This window comes from Dermacentor andersoni, chromosome 2 (assembly GCF_023375885.2).
Source record: "Dermacentor andersoni chromosome 2, qqDerAnde1_hic_scaffold, whole genome shotgun sequence".
Taxonomy (NCBI): Eukaryota; Metazoa; Arthropoda; class Arachnida; order Ixodida; family Ixodidae; genus Dermacentor; species Dermacentor andersoni.
In genome coordinates, this window is record NC_092815.1 from 81,401,453 (window position 1) to 81,426,464 (window position 25,012).

The window sequence follows — 25,012 nt, forward strand, 5'->3', positions numbered from 1 at the left end:
TGACCAGTTCGAAAACAATTTATTGACATCGCTGGGCATGGTCAAACCTTGTAGTAGTAGTAAAAACTAAACACTGTAAAGAGACAGAAAAGGGAGGTGAAAATCGCACTTAACCTTTTCACTACCAAAAAAAATGTAGACAAGAAAAACAGAAATGTTTTCAACATTTCGTTTGAAACAGCTTCAGAAATGCGAAGAAAGAAATTGCAAAAAAGATTTCATTATGAAACAGTACAAATGGGTGTCCCCAAACGGGACATTAGTCGGGAGCATGGTAAAAATAAAAAACAATTTTACACTTGTAAGCTCAAGGAAACATTGCATTTCATGCACCAAACTCTCAACTTTGCTTTGCAATCTCTGTTGCAGCATCGTATAGCATTTTCAATTTTACAATATTCTGGGAAGCGGTCAAAACCATTTTCTCGCATCACCGTCAGGCAGCTAGGCTGGTCTGGTCTCTGGAGCTTCTGGTCTACTTTCGTACCTTTATTCCCAGGCACCATTTGAATTTGGGACAGATCTGGCAAATATTTTGGCTACATGCTGCTTGAAAGACAGGAGAGACCGCACCTCTTTTTGTTGTAGGTGCAAAGCTGTCGCATCGCGACAGTATTCAACCCATGCATTGTAGACAACAATGTCGAGACAATGTATGAGCATCCTAACGGCCCTTTTCTGGCATCTCACTTTCATCCTAGCATGTCAAATATACCTGTCAACGAGGTCCACTCCCCTCTTCAATTGGTTATATTCTAATACAATATCCCAGGTGTGGTACTAATCTTTTTTCATTTCATCCTTCGACGAGCACTTGCATGAGGACATAGGGTTTATTCCGACAGCACTGGAAAAGGAATTTATGCCTTTGTTATCTTTCCATTTGACCAGACACATACTTTTGTTCTCACATACGAGGGAGGTTGATTCTCCATTGCTTACTTTGCTGTCATTGGGAAGGTTTACAGCAGCACCCTCAGTACGGTTTCGATTTACTCTTCCAGGCATGAAATTTTTCTCGTGAAATAAGCGATTAAACATTTTCAATGCAGTAAAATACTTATTTGTGAAAATATGTGACTGCTGCTCAGTTGTTTCCACAAGCTATATTAAGACTGCTCTGGCTAGGCCACTAGCTTTCATGTCATCAGAGAGGACTGTATCTTTCCCAGTGTATATAAAAGAAATCAAGCACTAACCCATCTGGGGAGGTTAAAATAAAATCCTTGTGATAACATGCTGCAAAACATGAAAAAAGATGCAGCAAATCTCCACACCCACAATTTCTGTCCACAAACGTGGACGCGCTTTCAACATGTCTGACAAATGCAAATTTTGGCTTTCAGTGCACTGAAACTTTGTTAAGTCATTCACAAAGGACAGTGCCATAAATGTTACCCACAGTATTCCGTATAAAAGAAATAATAATTGTGAAAACTTGAAAAACCTACGCCTTGGTCGCCGCATGCTGCGCGAGTTGGTAACCGCCAATTTGTTTGCTTTATATCGGCCGCTGAAGGTAACTTGTGCTGCCCCCTATTGGAGCATGAGTAAAGCGCACTCTGTGCGATGAAGGGCACGAGCTTGAATGACACTGAACAGTTTCTAGGTCTATCAATATTGATAGGTGACTTGCACCAGTACGTTCTAGCATAGCAGTGCAGAGTAAGGGAGCACATGTCTCTGAGTAAAGGAGGGAGAAAGGAAGGCTCCCTCTTTGTGGCCACCCTGATGGTCCCGCTTACTTAAACAATCTTTTACTTTCTGAAGGGGCAAAAATGGAGGTGGAGAGGAAGCGATTAGCTCGCTACCACAAAGGTGGCAGTTGCGTTAGCCAGTTTTGTGCCTAATAAGAAGATAGAAGTGAGGGGTGCTTTCTTTGCCGCAGCTGCCTAAAACATTCCATGTGTTGAAAAATCACTGTCGAGAGAAGTGGAAGGGGGTGAGGGGGGTGGATTAGTCAGTGGCTTTGGAGGGGGCAATCGCCTAACCGTCCCGCCTCCCTGGATCTGCCACCATTATTAGGCATCTATAGATGCTTGTACTGCAACCGGAGGTGGCGCACGCACTCCTGTATAATTAAGAACCACATATTATATGGCCCGTGATAGTGGCCCCTTTCCATTCTTAGTACGCTTCAGCGCATAACACAGCTGTACTGCGCGAAGCTGACCAGTTAAGTTTGAATTATCCAGCAAGGGCTAATATTGAGATTGAAATACCAGAAGTATGGGCCCATAGAAATGTGTGGGTGGTGGCTGGGGCTTTCTGTCAGGGTCGAATTAACCAAAAAAATTGAATTAATTGGAGTCAAATTACCGGAAGTCTACTGTACTGAAGTTTGCTATATAAAGGTTCGTTATATCATTGGTTTGTTATATCACTGAAATTATGTCATACTGAAATTCGATATTTTGTGCTAAGTACAGTCATTAGCGTAATTTTTAACCCTCTCCCCCGCTCCATGGAAGGGGCCGTAAAATTTTCCGAATTATTGGGCAATTGGAAACGAATTTCAATTAGATAAATTTTCATTTTGTTGAACCTGAGTGGCAAGGATATGGTTTTATGCCATGTCGACAATATCTTCACATTGGTGGTATGAAGTGAGGTCTGGGAAGTTTGTGTCCAATTCGCCAGCACCGCCACTAGTGTCTCCCAATGTGGGATGATGCTGAGGGGAGCTTACACTTTGGCTGCTTCTCACTTCAATGCACCTCCAAAACTTTAGATTGCGCGACCTCCAGCACTAAACATGAAGACAGCACACATAAAACCACAACCATTTCAGCTCACTCAAGCTTTGTACCTGCCGAAGCTTACTGCCAAAATAGAATGCACTTACAGCCATGCACAGCCATGGTCATGCTAGAGAAAGAGAGGGGTACTTGATCATGTTATTGCTCGCTTGCAGTAACATTACACTGAAATCCTGTATGAACATACTTCGTTATATTGAGGTGCAAAACACATGGTGTTCTAGGGAAAAGAAGTTACAAAAAGTTAAATACTTCATTATATCGAGAATTTTGTTGTATTGAAGTTCATTATATAGAGGCTTAACTGTATGTAGTGACAACCATTAATGTGTTACATTTGCAGGCTGCATTAGTGCCATAGGAAAATAATTCCTTGCAGCCCCAGTTGATGTGGGTTCCACTATCCCGGAAATTTCTAGAGTCAGCACCACCAGCATCTGTTTTATAACACGTTGTGCACATCTTCTTTGGATAAAACCGCAGTGGTTCCATGAGGGAAATGCACCACAATGCAGCAATCGTAGCTGGCTTTGAATCCGGATCTTATGGCACTTCAGTGTCATTAAAGCTTGGGATTCTGTAGACAATCCTCTTTCATTTATGTGCATTTGTACACTTACTAAAAAAAAAAGCAGATGATAAAAGAAATGGTACTGAGATGTGCAGACATACCTATAAGATGCCACGTTTTCCGGCGGCCATAATGACAGAGCCAGAAGTCATCATCTCTATCCGACTCGATGCCAACAAATGGGGTGGCCACAGCATCCGCCACCTGGCCAACCAGCAGTAGTGCACCAGCCAGCGTTGGACGCAGCTGTCGCACGAACGTCAGGTACACCAGCAGATAGGTGAACCACATGGAGGCGCATAGGTCATTGAGCACATGGCCAACACTGTAGGCTATTCGAACCCTGCAGATTGAGCAAGGACAAGGGAAAGTGAGGTTTAAGCAAATTCCTACATTCAGTGACAGGTCAAGAATGGCAGTGGCAAATGTCTATCAAAGGCAATAGGTACACCTGTGCTAGCCAAGTGCCTCAGTGGCTTACTCCCTCCATTTCCTTCTTACTGTCCACAGCCCCTCGTTTGACTTCCTAAGACACTGTAGTGCTGTGAACCTCCTAACCCTGATGGGAGGCAAGGGGCCTGTTCACTCTGAATTGCTATGTCCACTTCTACGAAAAAATTAACTGGGCCAGTCTGCCTTCCATTATGTATCTTTTTGGCACACTCCTATAGTGGTCGGTGTTGAGTGTTTGTATGGAAGACACAGGATCTCAAAGAGACATGTTTATTGAGGTTATGCCACCATAAGCGTGTTGGTTCAGGGGCTGCAAGGCCTAGCCTGCTTGACGTCCAGGAGCGGGTTGTAGAAAAGGGGTTGCACTACAGTGTGGTGGCGCCATCTGGAGGTTGCTCAGATAACATCCTCCTCTGGTTGAAATTTGGTGTCATAGACTATGAAGTCACTGAACCTCTTTGGTAGAATGGTGACCCACCTTGGACGCAAAGAGTTGATGCTGGGTTTGCCTGCTGTTGGAACTTGTGCATTTCCGTAAGCAGTGTGGTCACATTAGTAGCTTTCTCCACACAATCTGGATTTCTGGCCTTGGGTGGTTCAGAAGTCTCGGGCTGTTGACTACAGTTGTGTGGACTAGTGGGTGCATTACCACAAAGGCATGGTTGAAGCACTTCTTAAATGTGCACTCTGTTGTGTCTTAGAGTACTGTTGCCTACTTGCACCTTGTATGATCGAATACCACACTGTTCCACCGCGGTGCCCTTTGACCACGTTACATTAGCATCGGGAGAGACTGCAACATTTTGTCCTTTTCTCAATGGGTAGAGATCTTTTGCAAGCTTGTCATGGTGGAGTGTCATGGCGTGTTTCTTGCAATCCAAGAGAGGCTTGGCATTTATAACATTTGGCTCCAGCAGTGTGCTTGTCGTGGCAAGGAGTACCTGCATTCTTCTGCCCATGAGGAGTTACGCCAGACTGGCATTAATATGTTGCAGGGGTGTGTTGCGGTGGTTGAGAAATGCAAGTTACACATCACTGCCACACTCCTCCGCCTTTTTGCAAAGCACCTTGAAATTCTTCACTGCTGATTCAGCCATGCCATTTGACCTTGGGTAGCCTGAACTTGATGTCGAGCGCTCAAAGTTCCACTCTGTGGCAAAGTTACTGAACGCTTCACAGGAGAATTGAGGGTCATTATCCATTATAAGAACTGCTGGCACACCATGTCTAGCAAAATGTGCCTTCAAATTGCCAGGTGGTCAACCTCTCAGAAGTTGCTATAATAGTCCGCAGTCACCAGAAAGTTCTTGCCCTTATGCTCCATTATGTCGCAACCCCCGCGCTTCAAGGGGAGATTTCAGTCATGGATGAGGGTTTAGTGTCTCTTTTTGTTGTGCTGGTACATGCTTTTTTTGGCCCACTTCTTATGATTCAATGTGATCTTTGATTTCAGCGTTTATAGCAGGCCAGTATATGCACTCTCGTGCACGTCATAGTGTGCTCTCAATGCCCATGTGCGTTACATATACCTTCTCCTACTTCAAGTCAGGTCAGAGAACTCTGTGGATCACTAGACGTTGCACTTTGTATGTGAGGCTGTCGTGCACTACAAGCTCATCTCTGAATGGAAAGTAGGCTTTGGCTTCTAGAGGCACTTTATGTTTGGTTTGTGGCCATCCAGACAGAATAACAGTCTTAAGTTTCTGCAGAGTCATCCATCAGGGTTTCAGCACGTATATTTTCAACTGTATCTTTACGAACTGGTAATCACTGTATGACATTTATGTACTCCCTATGTTCTTGGCAGCATTCATATGATAGGAAAACTCAAGACATGGTGTCAGCCAGAAGAAGCTCCTTGCCTGATCGATACTGTATGTCAATGTTGTAACGCCACATTTGCAAAATCATCCCTTGCAATCTTTTCAGCACTTGATCAAGCTGTTTCCCCATGACTCTTTGCCGTAGTATGTGGTCAGTCAGCACTGTTGCCTGTCTCCCAAAGGTATACTGATGGAACTGTGGCATAGTGAGAATACACTAGCAAGCATCTATTTTTCTACCTACGTATATAGCGCTTCAGTAGGAGTGAATGCGCTGCTTGCAAATGCTGCGGGCTGATCCTCTTGTAGGAGTGAAACTCCTAAACCACGCTCACTGGCATCGCACTGCACCACATGTGGTTTCTGGGGATCATAGTATGCCAATAGTGGTGCTCCAGCAACAGGGTCCTTGGACACTTGAAATGCCTTGGCGTGTTCATCTTTCCAGTCCCACGCTTGACCTTTGACTCTTAGCTTCCTGAGCAGCTCAGTTACTTCTGAGATTCAAGGTAAGACATGTGCGAGTGTCATGAGTCAGGAAATAAAGGGAGAAGAAGAAAAAGCAGAAGATATGAAGAGGACAAGAAAGCACAAGGAGGCTGCAGAACAAATAAAGAAAAAAGAAGTGAGAAATAAAAAGTGTCCGAATATAAAGAATGGAATATTTGAAAGAAGAAGCACAAAAATGCGCACAGAGCTACGTGGTCAACGGGCAAAAAAGACATAGCAGAAGAGAGAGCAGCCCAGCTACGCTCTGGGACGATGGGGAACAGAAGGAGCTGGAGGCTGAACAGAGGAGAGGGATCGTGGAGACAGCGACAACCTAGTGGAAGCTGCGCTTCAGCTGCTGCGGCTGCACGCCGTGAACTGAGTGGCTGCAACACAGGAGGCTGCACCTACTGGCTGATGCCACCGTCCCCAAGTCTCCCTGCAGCTACAATCTGCAGGCTAGTGGAGTCAGTCGGGCAATCCAGGTGCCTTGGTCACCCCACTGCCCTGTCCACAATTGACCACCAGGTCAACCGTGGGCTGAACATTGGACACAGCGACATCGGATCCTCGATACATTGTTGGGTCTATCGACATGGCGTCGGAAGCAGTGATGATGAGAGAACATGGGCACATCGATGGAGGCAATGTAAATATTTTGAACTTTCTAACCCATAGTGTGGGAGGACTTCACAGAAAATGTTCAATTAACTTGCTCTGTATATAGCTTGCTGTTTGGTACGTTTTGCTATTTTGTTTGTAGTGCATGTACCTTGTAGATTGATATATTTTCCTTTTGTTCATGCCGCATAAATGATTTTCTTAGTTCGAACGTTCGCTGCATTGTGCTTAACACCTTGAGAGGTAGCGAGGTAGTTGACCATACCACAGAAACATTCAATGCTGTAGACATCATTGGACAGCGGCATTTCTCGTATGGCTTTGGATTTTTCAGGGTCGACACTTAGTCCATCACTTGTGAGCAAGTGTCCAAGAAATGTTATGCTTGTACGGTGGAATTCAGTTTTTTCCTTGTTCAAATGCACAAAGATCTTGTGACACCTGTCAAGCAAGCTCTTGAGCTTCAGGTCACGATCATGTAGCACTTCCTTTTAAGTTTCACTGACACTGAAAACTAGTACGTCGTTGGCTACGCACTGCACACCTTTGAGTCCCTTGAGGGCTGTTTGAAGCCTTTTCTGAAAGATTTCGTTGCGTCCACCGACACCGCTAAGCGCGGATGTTAAAGGTTGGCGCTCTCGGTTGGCAATGCAAAAAGATAAAAGAAGGTGGTTAGCGCGTGCTCGCGGCACAAGCACGGCATGCGCTAGTCCGGTCTAAGAGCCTGCTATTCTGGTCCTCTAGTCATGGCGTTTCGCTGCAACCTTTCAGTTCGCGACATTTGATTACTCCGGCCTATGAGGTGACCGACCCCAGCAACCTACTGCCATCAGGCAACCTTCCACCTGATGCTACCTCGCACCCACAGAATGTCGCAGCTCTACAGCTTCACCCGGCTACATTCTAGTGCAAGGACCCACAGGTCTGGTTCACCCAGGTTGAAGCCTTCTGTGATCTACGCCACATCACCTCAGAGACTTCTCAGTATCGCCACTTGCCAAACTGTCTCCTAAGGTTGCTCACGAGGTGGCGAACGTCATCGCTGCACCTTTGGGTGATGCCCTGTACCAGCAACTGAAGCAGGGTACTTTGGACTGCACCATGGCGTCTGAGAGCGCGCGCCTCCAACACCTGCTCACCTCTGAGGAGCTTGGAGATCGCCACCCTTCCCAGCTGCTCAACAGCATGCAACAGCTCCTGGGCTCGAGCAACATTGATGCGAATGGTGCTTTATTGAAGGAGCTCTTCCTGCAGCGCTTGCCACAGTCCATCCGCATTGTCTTGGCTGCTGCAGGAGACTTGACCCGCGACTGCCTCTCCCAGCTCGCTGACTGAGTCCACGACATGACTTCTCTTTCTGTCACCGCTCTCTTTTCAACACCAGAGTCCTCTATCATGGCCCGTTTAGAGTCCCGAATCGACCAGCTCGCCGTCTCCATCAACGCCCTTCGAACGTCCTCTCGTGACCAGCGTGGTCCCTCCTCATGCCCCATCCGCCATCCCTTTACCTCGAGGAGTCCCCACTCGCGCAGTCCTCAAAGCTGACCTATTTGCTGGTACCACCACACTTACCAGCACTGCGCCCACCATTGTACACACACAAGATGCGCCTCCCCCAGTACCTCCGCGCCCGTCAAGGAATGAGGCGTCATCCTACGTGCGTCCAACCTCTTCGGCTATTGAGTGGCCTTCGCTACCACTAAGGGCTTCGGGAGGAGATACTCCTTCGGCGCTCCCCAAGTGCCGGGAGGGTAATGAAAGGCTTGGAAATTAAAAGGTGATAGACATGCTTAAACAGCTAGTAAACACTATGCGTATATTACTCTCCGGAATGGCAACGACAACTGCACTATCGGTCGTGAAGGCGTTAGATGCTATGGAGCCGCTATTAGCAGCTCTAAAATAAGGGTGTTAATCATGGCTCTCACGATAAAACACTGGACATTGGAACAAAAGATGCATCATTCTGTTATAATGCAATGGAATGCTCGAGGTTTATGCGGCCGCATGTCTGACTTTAGGCAACGAGTCTTCAAATACCACTTCCCAGTGATCGTGATATGCGAGCCAAATCTCACGTCGGAATTTCGCCTTTCTGGATACGTTAAGCTCTGGTCACGTGAAGATGGACACAAGAGCAAAGTGTTAATGTGTATACACAGTGACATGACGTTTGTGCGGAACACGATCGCTCCACATGACAGCAATGAATATATGTGTGTGACACTAAAACATAAACTACATGTGTTTTCGATCATCGGCGCCTACATACCTCCTAGACAAAGACTTGAACTTTCTTATCTATCCACTGTATTACAAAGTTCCCCAGGCCCTCATGTTGTTATTGGAGACTTCAACGCTCATCATCCTTACTGGGGAAGTGCCGCAATGAACTGTCGGGGTAGGAACTTGATGGACTTCATAGACACTGAAGGTCTGGCTGTCATCAACGATGGATCTCCAACTTACATCCGTGGCACTACCTACGGAAGTTGCTTAGACCTCACTATTGTATCTCAGAGCCTCCTGCCCTTGGTCAACTGGTGCTTGGACATAGAAACGCATGGGAGCGATCATATACCAACATATGTGCAGATGAAGTGGTTTGTGCAATCAACTGCATCTGCTGTACGCTGCACTGATTGGTCCACATTCACTACATCTGTCGAAGAGTACTGTGGAGACATCACTTCACCATCTGATATAGAAGACATTATTGTATCATCAGTGCAGAAGACAACTAAGTTCATCAGTGCACCTACATCCAGAACGGCGATTGATATTGAATATGAACGGCTCCGAGCGATCCGTCGGAGAGCGGAAAGGAAGGTTAGGCGAACTCAATCGTCATTAGACCTTGCTTTATGTCGACGAGCTCAACGAAAAATACGGCGTCACCTTCAAAAAATGGGAAAACAACGGTGGAGGACCTTCTGTTCGTCTCTAGATCCTCGAAAGCCACTTTCTAGGATCTGGCAGATAGTACGAAGCCTTCGTGCCTCTCCTCAGCAAAAACATCCTTTCCGTGCTCTAGCACTTCACGAATCTCTGACGGAAGTGCAGGTTGCCGAAGACTTCTGTAAGAGAGTCACCCGTACCGATGCTTCAGCATGTCCAACATTGGATCGACCCGTGCTACCTCCTAAAGATGATCGTCTTGACCTTCCTTTCACGATGCCGGAATTGGAAGCTGCACTTGCTGCGTATTTCATATACTGCTCTGTGCTACCTTGGGATGGAAGGTCGGAAAGTCCTGCTGTCATACTATAACGCCACGTGGTCATCCAGTACAGTCCTGAAGCAGTGGAAAACCAGCCGTTTGGTCGCCCTCCTAAAGCCAGGAAAATCGCCTTACGAAATGTCATCTTACCGGCCAGTAGCTTTAGCTAGCTGTGTCGGTAAGGTGATGGAACGGATGGTGCTCACTAGATTAGAATGGTTCATGGAAAAGAATGAGCTTTATCCTGAAATGATGACCGGATTTAGACGTGGCCGGTCTGCAATAGATGGGGTCATTGATCTCGTGTCCACAATCAAACACGAAAAAAAGCGACACCGACTTGCAGGAGCAGTTTTCTTAGACATAAAAGGAGCTTATGACAATGTACTGCACGAAGCCATTCTTGATGCCCTCAGTAATTTAGGCATCGGCGGCCGTCTCTGCATGTGGATTGATAATTACCTAGATGGTCGTACAGTCTTCATGTCCACGAATGATGGCGAAACGACAAGACACGCTGTGGTCCGTGGAGTGCCTCAAGGAGGAGTTCTCAGCCCGACTCTTTTCAATGTTGCCCTTATTGGCCTTGCGGAAATAATTCCTGATACAGTACGCATCAGTACATACGCAGACGACATATGCATATGGGCATCCGCAGTCACGCGACCGCAAATTCATGCCGGATTGCAGCGAGCTGTTTCTTTAACGTCTCAGTACCTGCAGTGCCAAGGACTGCAACTGGCCCCAGACAAGTGCGCTGCGATAGCGTTCACACGGAAGCTTATGTGTTGGTATCCAATTATGATCAATGGAAATGCCATCCCATATGTCGCCCACCACACGTACCTCGGCGTTGTCATTGACCGCGGTGTTTCATTGTCGAAACATGTGGCAATGTTAAAGAAAAAATTAACTGGGCTTGCTCAAGTTTTTCGCTTTCTGGCCGGTATGAAGTGGGGTCCATCTGAGCGTTCGCTACTCCGGCTGTACCAGGCTCTCTACGTCGGATACATTCGGTATAGCCTGCCAGTTTTATCAGGTATGAGCCCGTCATGTTTACGCACGCTGGAAAGTGCCCAGGCACAGATACTGAAAACATGTCTCGGTGTTCCACGTTGCACCTCAACCCACGGAACAATTGAGGAGGCTCGCGTAACCCCTTTACCTGTCTATCTACGATGCGAACCTCTTTGTCGTCATGGACGCCATCCCTTATCGACATTACCCGATATACGGCCGGACTCCACTTTTTCAAGAGCCGTTAAATGGCAAGAACCTGCCATACCAGCATACTTTGCCCCGGCTGACCTTCCACATATGCCCCCATGGGTAATGTCCAAAATACCGGTACGTCTATCTATTCCGAGAATTTCTAAAAAATCACGAATACCTACCGTCGGCCTCAGACATTTAACACTTGAATATATATCGAAAGAATATGACTCCTCGGTGAGTGTGTATACAGACGGATCGGTATCGTCGTATGCGTCTGGTGCAGCTTTCGTCGTGCCTGCGCATCAAGTCATTCGACGGTTTCATCTGCATAACAAGACGACTTCAACATCTACGGAACTAGTGGCAATCAGAGAGGCCGTTCAATATATTTCGCGACAGCCTCCTCAAATATGGACAGTCTTCAGCGACGCAAAATCGGCTCTTCAACTACTTAGAGTGGTATTGAAAGAAAGCGCTTACAGAGTGTTGGCTCTTCAAACTGCCGAGCTCTACACTTTAGCGCAAGAAAACGGCCACCACATCACATTTCAGTGGATTCCCAGTCACTGTGGTATACAGGGCAACGAACTGGCCGACGCGGAAGCGAAGAAAGCACTCGAAGAACGAGAGTCACTGCTTTCAATTCCTTTTTCAAGAGCGGACGCCAACTGTCTCCTCTCCAGTGTCATCCGAAAATTGACAGCAAAGCACTGGGACAATCCGGATAATCGCCCCAGACGACTCCAGAGATTGGACCCTGCCATGAATTTTAGGCTACCACCGAAAATTCAACGAAGCTGTGCCAGTCTTCTGCACAGACTAAGGCTGGGGGTAGCGTTTACGCGTGGATACGTGCACCTCATGCGACGCACCGAGTCTCCACACTGTGAGGTGTGCAATGTGACTGAGACTATAGGTCATGTGCTTTGTGACTGCCCTAAGTACGTGGAAGAGCGTGAAAGGTTGGACAACGACCTTACGCATCTCGATAGCGCACCGTTGTCGGTGGACGTTATTTTAGGCCCTTGGCCAGATGCTCAATCGAGTTTCAAGGCCATTCAGGCATTACTGAACTTTTTAAAAACTACGGGCCTGGATTGCAGACTTTGAGCATGCCAAATTGCTTGCGATATGTTCTACATCTTCCTTCTATCGTCATCGTCACCCATCATGCACATCTTCCCTCTTTCTTTCCCTCTTCCCCTTCCCCCAATGCCGAGTAGCTGGCTAGAGGAATATACCTCAGGCCGACCTCTCAGCATTTCGTATCATTAAACTTCTCTCTCTCTCTCCCACCATTGTAAGTCCCCATGCCAGCGGTCCGCAAATGCACTACAATATCACTGACGGCAGCCTGTGACCTCGCCTTACAACCCGGCCACCTTTCTATCATCACGGATCGCATTTACAGCCTGCGCTTCCTTGTAGACAAGAGTGCCAAGGTCAGCGTACTGTTGTTCTTCAAGTGTGACCGCACTTCTAAGTCACCTGGCCCTATGCTCCGCGCGGCGAACCTCCATCGCCACATATGATCTACGGTCCCTCACTCTTGACCTTGGCCTGTGGCTCATGTTCCGGTGGGTCTTCATCGTTGTTAATGTCAATCAGCCTATCCTTGGCTCTGACTTCTTGATCCATTTCGACCTCGACATCAGCATGCGCTGCCACCGCCTGACTGACAGCAAGACGCAACTTTCCATCCCTGGAGTTCTGTCGGCTGTCGCTCCTACTGGCATCCGCACGCTGATTCCACCATGCCCATACGCTCACATACTTGAAGACTCCCCTGAGGTGACAAGTCCCTGAAGTTTAAATCAGACACATAAGCACAGCATGACCCACCACCCTGTCATGCATGGTCCACCCATCGCAGCTTGTCCACACCGCCTCTTCAGCGAGCGTCTGTCCATTGCTGAATGGGAATTTGAGCACGTGCTTCAGCTGGGTATTAATCACCCTTCATCCAGCAGCTGGGCCTCCCCACTTCATCTGGTGCCCAAGAACGAACCGGATGATTGGCATCCGTGCAGCAACTACTGGGTACTCAACGCTAACATGGTCCATGATAGCTATCCCCTTTCACACATTCAAGATTTCACAGGCCACTTGTAATGATGCAAAAGCTTTAGTAAAGTGGACTTTGTTAAGGCCTATCACCAAATCCCCGTTGAGCCTGCCGATATCCCAAAGACGGCCATTACTATACCCTTCGGCCTGCTTGAGTAGTGCGCATGCCCTTTGGGATACACAAAGCAGCTCAAACGTTCCAAAGATTCATTGCCGAGGTAACACATGGACTCCCGGCTGTACTTGCCTACATTGAGATGACGGAAATAAAGTTGGGCGGCGCATGCTCAGGGCGCAAGGTATCAAACGTCACTTACAGCGCATACATAGACAAGGGACCAAAAGGACGACGAAGACAGGGCTTGTCTTCGTCGTCCTTTTCGTCCCTTGTCTATGTATGCGCAGTAAGTGACATTTGATACCATGGAATAATACCAACTAGCCCGTACCCAAACCTTGCTTCAGGGCACAAGCACAGCATGCGCTAGTCCATTAAAAAAACCTGCTACACTGGTCCTCTCGTCTTGGCACTCCGCCGCAACCTCTCAGTTCACGACAAATTCACTACTGACTGCCAAATTGAAAGGGAGGCGAAGCCATTTGAAAAATCCGATGGGTGTCTGGAATGTAGTTAGGATATTAGATTGTTCATGCAGGATACACTGCCAGTGCCCATCACATAGGTCAAACTTTGAGAAGATCTTGGCCTTTGCAACCTCTGGCAAAATGTCATCCAGGACAGGTAGCGGGTGTCATTTGCATTCCAGAGCATTATTCAGGACTTTTGGATGCATGGAGGTCCTCATCTAACCATTTTTCTTTGCAGCGACGACCATCCAGCTGACCCATGAAGTAGGTTCACTGACACTCGATTATTTCACGTTGCTTCATGTGTCTTGGTGTCTTTTCGAGTTGTGGCTTGATGCTGACAGGGATGCGGAAGTTTGTGACTGCTTTTTGACAAACTGACTGTTTGGTTACAAGATGCACTTTCCCAGGCAGCAAGCCTAAGGACAGTTCAAAGACATCCGGATGCTTGTGAAGGTGCAATTCATCGAGCCTTTTGTGTGTTCCTCACAGACACTGGCAATGACAGTAATGAGTTTCATGGCTTCAGCTTTCTTCCGTCCAATAAGTGGTGTGAGGTCATCTCGCACAACAATGAACTCTGCAGCACGTTCATATCCATCTGGAGCGATCACACTCAAGTTGGTCTTGCCTATTGGTATCACTTTTGCCCCATTCCACATGTGTAGACTTATCTGTGTCAGCTTATCTGATGTAATGGGACATTCTTCTGCGTGATGACATTAACTGCAGCTTCACTGTCATCCTGAAACTTCACTTTTCTTCCATTGACATCTAATATCATGAACAATGGGTCTGATGTGTCATTTCGAACCAGAAATATAACAATAGAAGCATTATCTAGAGGTTTCAAGTTGGCGATGGTCTTACTGCTTCTGCATACACTTGCGAAGTGGTTGAGCTTTCTGCAGCTGTTACATGTTTGCTCCCATGCTGGACATGCGTTCCTTGTGGTTTCACGACTTCCTCCACCATAATTGCATGTTCGCACTGTTGTCCTTGCTGCTGGCTGCTTTCCTTTGTTGACGTCTGCAGTTGAGAAGCGGCTTTTATTCTTTGTGACAGGGTGCATATCTTTGGTGGACGCGGCTGCCTCTGAATACCTTCATATGTTGCTTTGTTGCTTCATGCATGAGGCACACCTTGATAACTTTCTCCAGTGAGGGGTCTTCCAGCTTCAAAATTTCAGCACGATCTTTTGTTCCACAGACAATCTGGTCACATATCATCTTCTCCTTTCCTGACTCAAAGTTGCACTCTCTGGTCTTCAGCTTTAGATCCATCAGGAAACTGTCGAAGTATTCATAAGAAAATTATACTCGGTCGCAGAAGACATAACGGGAATAGACTTCGTTTTGCCTCGGCAAGAAATGCATGTCAAACAGTCCTGCCACATGCTTGAAGCAAAATTCTGGGTTGGCTTGCACCACAGTTGGTTCTCCGAAGCTGAGTGTGTTGTACACATCGGGGAGATTTCATTCCCCGACCTTGAGAAGAAGAGCAACTTGCCTTTCCAAGCATGTGTCAGCAGCATCGGTCACTTTCAGGTAGAGCATGAAGACTTGTTTAAATGTGCGCCATTGTTCTGTGGCATTGCCATCGGCTTTGAATTTAAATGGTGGCGGTAGCCTGTCCATGCTGCTTGGTTGCTTCGCTCACTGCTCGCGTCAGCGGTTTTAGTCACCCCACTTCTGACACCATGTTGATTATTTGTATGAAGGACACAGGATTTCAAAGAGACACATTTATTGAGGTTATGCCGCCATAAGTGCCTTGCTTCAGGGGCCGCGAGGTTTAGTCTACTTGACGAGGAGCCTGGGCACGGGTCGTAGAGAAGGGGTTGCACCAAGGTGTGGTGGCGCTAACTGGAGGTTGCTCATGTAACAGTCGGCAAAGAAATTCGTTACATGAGATATGAAGGTGATTTCTCTCCTTACTGCTTTTCAAACTACTACAGTGCTTCTGTTTGTAGTGCAAACTGTCTTCTGTGTCCCCACTTTGACCAAACTTGCCTTTTCAAGTGCATTGTGCGTAACTGTACCATCTTCATTGTTGCTGAACCACTAATTGCCTTCTTTTCTAGCCTTTTCTAGAAACTACTACTAACCTCAAGATTCCTAGAAAATGGGCACTTACTGGATGCAGACTACCCTCAATTCCATGACGGCAAGATGTGCACTAAAGCCACCAAGAGGTGCACTAAAGCCACTAATAAGGATGATAATTAGGGTGCACTTATTAGACAAATTGATTTGATGCATGTGCAGTTTCTGATGTCCAATACTGCTGCTAATAATGAGTTGTTAAAACAATTACTATTTCACCCCTTCCTCAATGTCTCAGAATACTCCTTCAAATCTGCTTAAGATGGTGTTACCAACAGCATAAATTGAAGCACAAACAGGAAAAAACTTATCAGAATGCCTGTCATGCATAAATACACCAGAGTGTGAAGTGCAATCCCCTTTGGCCGATCTTTAAGCATACAGGAGGTATGGGGATCAATACCCCCAAACGTCCACCACATTGTCACAGGGATCACAGGTACGGCGACACAATAAGAGAGTATATTTTACAACATATACAAGGCTCTCAATACAATATGGCCGTTCAACAGCTTGCATAGCATTTGTTTCTCTCTCGTCTTCTTCATGCTACAAAGTACTGCTGCATTGTCAGCATTTTCATGCAAATACATCTCATAACAGTATAATCCCAAATGTATATTTCAGAACCTCAATTACGCCACAATTACAAACGTACATGAACCTGGATACACAATGGATTCTAGTAATTTTCAACTTGTTCACGTTTGGATTCATGCTGAGAAGACATGAAACCAATGCAATGTTTTCAAGCAGCTGTTATCCATAATGAAGCTAAAGAAGATTTACCGAAGAGGCAGCAGGTGGGTTCGTGGCATGGGGCCCCCAGAGCTAGCAACCACTTGGTCCCCCATGCTTCAAAGGTGAAACTGCACTTCACTGCGTGCTTCACTTTCCCTCAACCCCTTGGTTCAGGAAGTGGCACCAGTAAATACAGCCTGAAACACCAGAAAAAAAAAAGTATGCAAATTTAGATACTCACAATCTCGGGTAACATAGACCTCTACACCTTGTATGCATACAGTTGCCAGTTGATGCCATACTAAGCAACAGAAATTATTCATGGTGAGCAAGAAAAAATACATGCAGTGTTGCAGTAACTAGCATTACAACCATAAAAATGGCAATTGTGAGAATGCAGCTGCTGTGTCAATGCCTGAACAGCAGAGAAAAAGATGACAGCTAATACAGTACCACACCACCTGTCATGATGTCAACAAAGGCCTTCAGAATTTCTGCCAAGCTAAGGAATAGAAAGCCAATACAAGGATATCATAAGGTCAATCGTAACTATGCATTTGCTTTATCATTTTATTAGCTTACAATGTGCCACAGTTGATAAGTTCAAGATTAAATAATTGCGCACAAATGCTGCTCCATGTACAAACGACAAGCCAGACAGAAACACATACCTTGTCTGAAAAACACAATATCTATGGCCAGATGTTAATGCCTTGTCAGCTGTAGCATGTTGTTTGCACGCTCCTGACAAGTGCGAAGGGAGCCACACTTTTGTGCTTGACTCATTCAGTTCACGCTTTTGAGCCTAGTTTTGCCAATTAAGTGAAACTACTGGAGCTTAAAGGGCCTATAGGAAAGGGAGGTCTTACCATATTGTATTTAACATCAGATGATATAAAGATACTATTGGCAGCATGTTGGCTCATTTCATATATGAAAGGAATGTTCTCTTTCTTCAGCTTCACTCAATGGCTTAAATTTTGCATGGCACACTCTCAGTGAAAAATAGGGAAGAGCCCTACACCATTCTGAATACATATGTTGTACTTAAAAGCAAAGAAATAATACATTCAAATGACTGCTGGGAGCATGCTGTTGGGCAGTTGGGCACTCAATATTCTTTTTTCTCTCTCTTAATTGTTAAAATTGCCAAAAGCAGAAAACTTTAAAAAGATATATACCCTTATATATTAATTAGTTCAGGTTGTCGCAAGTTAACAAATCGATATAGAAAACGATATCTTAACTGCTGTAAACTGTATCTATATTGTGGGCTGATTATTATACAACAGTTCTGTGAGTACGACATGCAAGATTCAAATGAGCAAAGTAAACCATTTTATGTAAGCCATAAACTAATGCACAGCTAGCACAATCTCGTGCATAATTTATAGAGCTAATTTCCTAAAACGCATACTTCCTTCAGTCAGCAGCAAAAGGCTGTGACGTGGTCAATGGTACCAATACTACTATTGTGACGTCGTATATTTTTCCATTACTCATGATCGCTTTCAAGTCACCTCTTAATTAGTGCGAATTTCGGGGAAAAAAACTGAAGCATACGAAGAACAACTCGAACCTAGAAATGAAGGAAGCAAAGTGGTCCGTCGATCAAACGTAGCTGGACCGACCGCCGACGACAGTAGGCTCCAGTTGCGACGTTCGCGTCGTGCGGGAAAGACGACTCAACACTTCCACCATGATGCAGTAGATCTCCGCGCAGCAGTACTTCTTTCTGTGTCACAAATGGGAAGGGAACACGAACGCAAATGAAGACGACCAGACAAGCACACCTGGCGCGACAAAATTATGTGCGGTCTGCTTGTGCGAAAAGGCTATTCACGAACAGCTGCGCACACAAACGATCAGCGCGTACTACATTCACTGTGACTGAACTATATATTTATATGTATACATATGTATACATTCGAACCTTTACGAGTGTGCAACCGAGCCGGAACACGTAGACATGTCCGATACGAAATTACGATCAGAACTGTACGGCGCGCGTGCGTTAATGCGACTATCACAAATGTTCAAACAGCCGGTCATGAGGACAGAAACGGAACACTTCAAAAGGGCACGACTCAGACGTAGTGCTTCGCTATGCGAGGCTCCAAACGCCGAGGAACAGATTGCGTACAGCTGCTGATGAGACTGCGTCTACAAACGTTTGAGATGTTTGAGATGCGAGCGCCGAGAGGGCAGCTATAGCCTAGGCGCTGTCCGGGGATACATGACCGCCGGTGTCATCCAGCACGACAGCTCAGATTCCCAACAGTCGAACATCACGGGTATCGTACACTTTTTTTTCAGGCAGTGGGATACGAAAGTTTTAACTAGCCGAGTCAGCGACCGCTTGTCGTGCCAAATGATCAAACCCATTCCATAGTGATGTCGGCCAGAAGTAAGCGCAACACGTTAATTATTTTGTGTCAGTCGTGTTTTCCAACCTCGACAGCGTAGTCTTTCGGTTTGGTCGCTTCTGCTGCAGGAACTTTGTCTTCAGGCCGGTTCTACACGGTTCGCCAGTCGCAACGCCGAAGCAAAGACGACTGTATATAGTCGAAACCGGCGCTGCGCACATAATGCAGTGCGCCACCAGCCGCGCGCGTGGCTCGAGCTCCGGTTCCAATCTCACCCGCGCGACGGCCGAACGCCAGCGTGCCGTGCTCTTGCCAAGCAAAAAGAAGAAGCGCCTCGCCAGAGTTCTTCCGAAGCGCGGTTAACAAGAGCCGTCGCGCGATGTCGTGGCGTTTCCTCGATTGTAATATTAGTATTTAAAACGCTGCGACTACCGTAATTGTCCCGGCGGACCAGCAGCGACGCTACACGACAGACCCCCACTTCGCTACGCACTAGTCGGAAGTACCGCACCGCGAACCCCGTAAGCACTACCCCCTTGTCGAGAACGCGACGATGGCCAGTTACGAGATCGTTCTGTTCCTGCTGGCGCTCCTGATCGGCGTGGTGCTGCGGCGAGCCGCTCCGGTGGCTGAACTCGGCGTAGTCGAACAGCTCGAGCGCAAGCTCAACAGTCTGGAGAACCAGAAGCGCAAGCTGAAGCGACAGCTGGCCGACTTCAGGGCGCGGGCGAGCAAGAGCGATACCAGGCTGCTCGAGGACACGTCGGCGACGCGCGAGGGCCATGCGCAGGTGAGCAGCGACCACTTGCAGCTGAGCCCACGGCATCAGGCTTGAGCTATCATAGGGCTATGGTAGGTTGGGATAGGGTTCAGGCCCCAGCTAGCCCCATAACATACAGCTACTCTAGTTCTTTAACGCTATCTTATCTTCCTGTTACCTATGCCCACTGAAGTCAATGCAAATTTTTCAAGTGGAATTCTGGTGGAGCAAGCAAAAATAGAAAGGTCTCGCCAGTCTCACCACTGGAGTTTGTGCTACTACATTCCACATGGCTATAGCTGCTCCACACAGGATCAATTGACAATGAATTCCTAGGGAACCATGGCTTCGTCCTCCAAGGAAAAGCTTGGCAGCATGGTTAACAATATCGTAGCCCTGCTAATGCTCACTTGTCCTCTATGCATTTGCTTGCAGCTTCAGTATATGCTTAACAGCAACAATTAGCATTCATCTTTAGCTTGTTGCAAAGGGCCAGAAGGAGCATTGAAGTAAAACTAATCCCACAGCAGTGAAAGCACTGGACCCAGTGGTGTAGCCAGAAATTTTTCGGGGGAAGGGCACCCATTCGACTGGGGACGGGAAGGGGGAGGAAGGGTGGGGGGAGGGCGGTTTGGAAGGCCACATACTAACAAATTTTGGGGAGGGTGGGACACTTGCTTGGTGTGCCGCCCCCTGGCTATGTAACCTAATTTGTAGCCTCATTGTAGCCTCATGTAGCCTCATTTCATAATTGGGGTGCACATGCACTTCCTGTCACATTTTCTTATTATCATAGCATTCTTTACCTTCAGCAATGCATGTGTTGGCATGTGACTGCTGTGCAACAACTTGTAATGTGCCGGTTCAGTTGCTTCTTGCTTTTATGAGCAAGCAAGCTGTATGCAGCATATATGTTTTACATGCTTCAAAGCTACATAAATGTGGTGAAAGCACACAAGAACACATAGGTAGTGACCGAGCCATTGCTACCGCAGGTTAACACTCAACCTAATCCTGTGTATTCAAACAGCTTTGGTTGCATGCCACAAATAAAGCTTCTTGCACATTGTATGCATCGAGTGGTGTAACAAGCAATGTCAAGCTGTTTTTATGTTGTTTTCTTCCATTTCAGATGTACGTAGATCTTGACAAACACCGTTCTGACCTTGAAGATGCATCCCACGAACTGGAAGTATGTGCACACAATCATGAAGAGGCAATGAAGCTTCTCCACTTTTGTCGCTCCACAGTACTTGAAAACCTTTCCAGTGCCATTGAACTTGCCGAGAGGCGCAATGCTGCAGTGTCAAAGCTGTACTTTGAAGTATTTGGTGAGACCAATGGCAATGTTCAGCTGCTCAGTGAACTCACTGATCCCTGGAGGCGATGGGCTGAACTGCTGGCCGTGCAGCGGGACCGCACAGACCGTGTCTTCACGCACTGCCTTGAAAGGGCAAGCCGCCACAAGAAGATAGAAGTTGAAGAACTGCCAGCCTCTGCAGGCTTTCAGCTCACATGGGTATGTCTTCTTGTTTCACTGCATGCAGCCAGGGTTGCCTAGTGGACAGTTACTGTGGCTTGTTAGACTGGCTTCTTTAAAATAAGCTTGACTGTTAGTTATTAGAGGTTATTGCACACGCAGTTGCTTAGCAGATGCTCTGTATTTTAGGATATTTTTGCAGCAGAGATTCTCAGAACATAGTGCACAAATAAAGACTTACACAAGAGCAGGTTGCTTGCATCTGACGTTTGCATTTTGGTTAGCAACACTTGCAGCAATGAAAGGAACCACTAAGTACCATGCTTTGTTGTGCCTTGCTTCATTTCGACAAAGTCTTGATAGCGGACATGTCCATTGTCCTTTATTCTCTCATCTTCCATATCGCTTGATTTGCCTTCTTTGACCACAACCACCATGGCCAACAGGAGCCCGACTACGGCTTTGACCGCATCCTGGACTTGGTGCGGCTGCGCCTGTCCTCTCCCATCTCGCGGTCGGAGAGTGTGGCTGACTTCGAGTACCTGCGCTGTGCCAGCAACCTGTCTCCGGCAAGCACTCTCTGCGGTGGTGGCAGTGGCAATGGCGGTGGAGGCGGCAGTGGCAGCTCTGTGAACAACACCAACTGCTTCGGCACGGTGCGCAAGTCTGGCTACCTGCGTCTTGCACGCACGCTGCACAAGCGCATGCCAGAGGTGCCTGAGGAGCGGCTGGTCGCCTGCCTGGAGACACTGCGCTCACAAAACGGTGGCCTCACTGGGCTCCGCATCAGCGAGATCCGTGAGGAAGTGTCACGCCTCATCCAGGAGTGGCCTTCCTCGGCGGTGCGATGATGCAGCCCAACCTCCTTCCCTCTCATCTTGTTCACATCTGTCATCCTCATCATCAAGTGAGTGCGTTAAACTATGATTGCAGAGGGAAAGATAGTTATATGTTGTCCCATTTCTAGAAATTAAACTTCTGGCCTCCATGTCTGCAGCCAGGCATTCAGTGCTCTAAACTACTTGGCCATGGTCTTGCATCTATTGGCACCTTATACCTTCTAATGAAGCTTTGCCTATGCGGTTTCTGTGTCAGTCAAGAACGTTTATCAAATGCCTCAAAATTACAAAAAGTGCAACAAAGAAGCAGACAGAAGTGCTGTTGCACAGACATGGAGGGAAAAAGAATGTACAGGAAAGAAAATCTGGATTGGATGCCACCTTATTACTTTGCAGCAACATTGAAAGCAGTGACCTGCAATAGAGAGTGCACTGCAATGCCTCCCGCATTCTTACATATCCCTCCACTTAGTTCTGAAATATTCATGCAACACAATAATGCTCCTCAGCAATTTCTCTGATAAGGAGTTGATTGAAGAGCTTCCTCCCACTTGAGCACACTCAGGTAACTGAACAGAAACATCTTAGCGAAACAATGACTACCCCAGCCAAGGAAGCCATACTGTCCTTCACTCCCAGGAGCCAAGGCCGACATGCTGCTGTTTAATATCTTGTCCTTGATTTTACATAGCCTAAGTGCAACATCCATTGCTTCTACCTGTTGCTTAAAAGGAGGGTGCAGTCTCCAAGATTCATACAAATACTTCTTTTCTTCATGGCTATCTGAATGAGCGTTTTCTTCATCACTTGACATTAAGGATAAGCTTTATTTACAAAGTCCAGATATAATAATTTTACGCATTGTAGAGGGAAGGCTTTAGTAAAAAGTATTACAAATTTGTCTAGGTGGTAACTTTCCATAGTGCTTAGATACAACACGATTGGTAGACATCAGGACACAGAAAGGTGCAAGGGTGTCTTTGATTACTATAAAAAGCACAAAACAGCTGTTCTATGCAAAAATCTGGTATCTGCAACTGCAGGAGCTGTGAAAGTGTTAGTTAAGTCAGCACAGTGGTGATGAGAAATGGTATTAATAGAATGAACTTCAGGGGAGGTATTCTGTAAGAGTCCACCTAGTGGACATGTCCATTTCGTCTGCTGCTGAAGTGCTGATTGGCTGTGGTGCCTGGCAGCTGTGGACATGCAGCGCAATCCAGCCAATCAGAACTTCAACAGCGGACAAAATGTCATGTCCACTAGGTGGACTCTTACAGAATACCTCCCCAGGGCCACAATTTTGTAGCGATGCCTTTTCCAGTGTTACTCTCTTCCATGCTTCGTCAGTGGTCAGAGTGACACACTAAATAATCACTGGGATCAGCCAGCCTTGAATGGTGGATAATAAGAGTGGCTCAGAATTGAGCAGAAGGAATTGCTACAAAATTACAACCAAAATGTCATCATTTAACCGAGTGGAATATAATTTGTTGCTACTATTCGAGTAATTAGTCATATAAGTTTTCAAGGCTGTCATAGCCTGCTGGCATAGAGGGCCAAGGCAATATGTAATGTCTAAAATAAATATTGAGTCCCTTTATTATGTAGAATGATGACAATGTGGCACAAATCACTAATTCTGACTATGAGCAAAACGTGAACAAGGTGAATGCAGGAGCCAACGTTTTGACAAGTGGACTGGTCTTCTTCAAGGCCTTGAAGAAGAGAAGTCCACTTGTCGAAACGTTGGCTCCTGCATTCACCTTGTTCACATTTTGCTCATCGTCTTGAATTTCCATCTCCTGAATTCCCCGTCTTTTCTCTAATTATGACTAGTGGCATCAAGCTACTAATCTGCTTTACGTGCTCAAAACAGTCACGCCTTTAGAATTCTGCTGTAGAAAAACACATGACCAGTGTGTGGTCACACTAGAAGGGCTAAAGAGCATATTAGCCAAGTCGGTTCCAATCGATACACTTCCAGTGGCTCGATAATAGTTACCAGGTCTGTTACTGGTACAGTTACGAAGAGATTAGAGCAGTCCTGAGGAAATTTGCAGCACCAGACTTTAGTCATTTTTGTATATAATCAGAAGAGCTGTGTAGATGGCTCATTTTACAACACTCTAAAGAACGGCATTAGCTGCAGGACCAGAGAGAAACAGATGTGGTTGTTGTGAAAGGAGGTGTACAGTGTAGAAAAAAAATGCTATACAGAAGTGCAGTGTTCGCTAGTTGGTTGAGCATAGATGTTCTGAAGGAATGGCACTTGCTAAAGCACCACAGAAAGACTGTTAACATGGGTGCTGTGCTGTCTGTGTTCATTTGCAACTGCCATCTTTTTTTTACTCCCAGACTTGTACTCCCATGTGTGCAGCTACGAATTAAGACTTTTCAAAATTTTCACTGCAATTGTTCTACACAGGTACCTGCTGCAGCCCTCACCTCCAAAAAAAGAAAAAAAGAAAAAAGAAAAGAAAGAAAAAAGAGAAGAAAAAAAAGCAAAGGCAGCGGCAAGACCTGGTTTACCACTGCCAAAAAGTTTTTGTTTTGTAAACATAAAGAAAAGAAAAGAGAAATGAAGCGACAAGAGGAGAAACTGTGCAGGGTCATCACCGATCAGCCAGCATTTTATTCGCAAGTGGCCGTGGTGCGACTCCTTCTGCGCATATTCCTTTAGTACGCAATGGACACTGCCGCGCACCACGGACTCTCTCTGCTGCACGTGTACATGATGACCCTGCCAGCCAAGAGCTGGCATCCCGCTGTCAGTGATGAATAATGTGTGTAAATAAAGTTACTTTCGAGTTCACATGTGTGGTTTGCCCACTGGCTCTAGTCTGAGCAAGGTCCCAGAGAGAATTGGTGTGCCTAAATCCTTGAGAAAGGTGTTAAGGTGAGGCAAAACCGCAGTT

At 46.5% G+C, this 25,012-nt stretch overlaps 2 protein-coding genes across 3 annotated transcripts in view; one reads left to right on the forward strand and one right to left on the reverse strand.

The window, feature by feature from the left end:
- LOC126541759 (major facilitator superfamily domain-containing protein 12-like) overlaps positions 1–25,012 on the reverse strand; it is a 61,139-nt gene that overhangs the window by 29,961 nt on the left and 6,166 nt on the right. The window contains exons 1-4 of one of the 2 annotated variants that reach the window (XM_055076900.1): positions 19,106–19,177; positions 18,232–18,387; positions 16,701–16,849; positions 3,432–3,673 (exon numbers count right to left, since the gene is read on the reverse strand). In XM_055076900.1, coding sequence (XP_054932875.1) covers positions 3,432–3,673; positions 16,701–16,765 — 307 coding nt within the window. In that variant the 5' untranslated portion in view covers positions 16,766–16,849; positions 18,232–18,387; positions 19,106–19,177. Of the gene's footprint in view, positions 1–3,431; positions 3,674–16,700; positions 16,850–18,231; positions 18,388–19,105; positions 19,178–25,012 lie in introns of those variants that run through there. The other variant, XM_055076899.2, reaches the window with a different exon arrangement.
- Positions 19,274–24,909, forward strand: LOC126541766 (uncharacterized). The gene is made up of 4 exons (XM_050188698.3): positions 19,274–19,808; positions 20,911–21,297; positions 21,705–22,165; positions 24,523–24,909. Exons 1-3 carry the CDS (start codon positions 19,572–19,574, stop codon positions 22,107–22,109), a joined length of 1,029 nt encoding a protein of 342 aa, XP_050044655.1. The 5' UTR covers positions 19,274–19,571; the 3' UTR covers positions 22,110–22,165; positions 24,523–24,909.

Bases quoted from the DNA above. Each gene is read 5' to 3' on its own strand.
- LOC126541766 (XM_050188698.3), top strand. From the start codon at position 19,572: ATGGCCAGTTACGAGATCGTTCTGTTCCTGCTGGCGCTCCTGATCGGC. The intron at 19,809-20,910 runs GTGAGCAGCGAC...CTTCCATTTCAG, and splicing joins CGCGCGAGGGCCATGCGCAG to ATGTACGTAGATCTTGACAA. The intron at 21,298-21,704 runs GTATGTCTTCTT...CATGGCCAACAG, and splicing joins CAGGCTTTCAGCTCACATGG to GAGCCCGACTACGGCTTTGA.